Raw genomic sequence first — 1,959 nt, forward strand, 5'->3', positions numbered from 1 at the left:
GTGATATCAGGTACAGCAATATCAGTTGAGCCCTTTTTAAAAGACAACCTGTAAAGCCTTACTAACTCCAACACTGCCATTTTAAACGCCACCCCATTGTTCCTCCATCTTACCATTGGGCAAGCAGCCTGGGAAAGCAAGGAAGACAGCCATGGTTCTGAAATACTTTCCTGAACCCGGAGAAAGAGGTTTGTTTGGTCTTCAAAGCAGAGGGAAAAAATAATAAGTTCTATCCATTCTTCCTCCCCTTCTCCAAGCAAAACACTAGACTCCCACCAAAGCCCACTTCACATTTTACAAAGACACATGGACGAGACAGACAGCTGGGCAAGAGGCTGGCCTGGGGGCGTTGGCTTAGCTCTGCTGCTAGGAATAAGCTTTTCAGTCCCGCCTCGGGCAGGCACCCACGGAGGCCAGCAGACGTGGAGTCCCCAGCCAAGCCTGGCGTAGAGGCATTAGATGACCACGCTGACGGTCATACTCTGGCCATGCGGCGCGATCTTGCGAGGCCAGGCAAGCAAGAGCTTGCGCAGCTCTTCGCGGAAGCTGTCATGCAGCCAGGCGTAGATGAAGGGGTTGTAGCAGGCGGAGCTCATGGCGAGCCAGTGGCACAGCAGCTGCACCAGCCCGAAGGAGTAGGGGTCGATGGCGTGCGGGTCAAGGTCCCGCAGCAGGTTGAAGACGTGCAGCGGCAGCCAGCAGACGGCGAACACCACCACGACCACCACCAGCAGGCAGAAAGTGCGGCGGCGCCGCGCGCGGTCCCAGTCGGCCTGGCTCTGAGTCACGGAGCCGGGCACCACGCGGTTCCGGAGCTTCACCGACACCCGCACATAAGACACGAGGATGACCAGCAGGGGGAGCAGGTAGGTGCCAAGCAGCAGCCCCCAGGCGTAGAGCTGGCGCTGGCGCTCCTGGGGCCCCCAGAACTCCTCGCAGAGGCTCACGCCGTGCGGCTTCAGCTCGACATGGTAGGTGTGCACGGCGGCGGGCAGAGCCAGCACCGCGGACAGCGCCCAGATGGCCAGGACCGCGTAGGCGCTGAGGCGCAGAGAGATGCGCCGGCGCAGCGGGTGCACCAGCACGACGTAGCGGTCCACGGCGATGGTGGTGAGCGTGAACACCGATACGTAGACGGTGACGGGCTGCAGGAAGAACACCAGGTGGCACAGACCGCCACCAAACACCCAGCCTCGTGGCTCGAAGGCGTAGGCCAGCGTAAGAGGCACGCAAGCGGCGCACATGAGCACGTCGGACAAGGCCAGGTTGCCAATGAGGAAGTTGGTCACGTTGTGCAGCCGCCGCACTCGTGCGATCACCAGCACCAGCAGGCAGTTGCCCACCAGCCCCACAACCACCACGATGCTGTAGAGCAGCACGATAAGCCCCTTCAGCTGATGTACCAGCTGTAGGTTCTGGAAGGGCGTGACGGCCTGAGCGTCTGGCACCGCCACTGTCCCGTTGCCCTCGGAGCTCCGGTTGGCTGGGGTAGCGGCCTCCGGGGGTAGCCGGGAGAATAAGTCAAGGATCCCGGGGCCCCGAGTGGGCAGTGAGGCCATGGCCACCTGTTCAAAGAGAATCAAAATCCGTCACCTCTCCCTCTCCAACCTCCCTCTCCTACACCATCCCTCCCTCCTTTCTTCCGTTTAAGCCTCTGGATCACCCAAGTACTCCCTTTGGGATAACCGGCCACAGAACAATAACAACAACAATTAAAAGTGCCATCCTCTCACCCCTGTAAAATAAGTCTACTAAAGGTTAGACACGCACAGGTTATTTAAACGCTTCCTACTCAAAATAGAGCTCTGGCAATCCACGCAGGCGTGACCCAGGAGCACCGTCCTACCTGGTGAGTGGGGTTTGGCGGGCGGGAAAGAGCGCCGGGAAGGGAGAGCAGAATCCCCGCCGTCCCCGAGCTGTCCTCCGCCCACGACGGCGGCCCGGGCTTCTGGCTTTTCG

At 60.1% G+C, this 1,959-nt stretch overlaps 1 protein-coding gene across 1 annotated transcript; it reads right to left on the reverse strand.

Moving 5' to 3' along the window:
* Window positions 1-455: 455 nt before the first annotated feature.
* On the reverse strand, window positions 456-1,559 carry PRLHR (prolactin releasing hormone receptor). Its single transcript, XM_049855878.1, has one exon. It carries the CDS (start codon window positions 1,557-1,559, stop codon window positions 456-458), a length of 1,104 nt encoding a protein of 367 aa, XP_049711835.1.
* Window positions 1,560-1,959: the final 400 nt, after the last annotated feature.

This window comes from Elephas maximus, chromosome 16 (genome assembly GCF_024166365.1).
Source record: "Elephas maximus indicus isolate mEleMax1 chromosome 16, mEleMax1 primary haplotype, whole genome shotgun sequence".
Lineage (NCBI taxonomy): Eukaryota > Metazoa > Chordata > Mammalia > Proboscidea > Elephantidae > Elephas > Elephas maximus.

Bases quoted from the DNA above. Each gene is read 5' to 3' on its own strand.
- PRLHR (XM_049855878.1), bottom strand. From the start codon at position 1,559: ATGGCCTCACTGCCCACTCGGGGCCCCGGGATCCTTGACTTATTCTCC.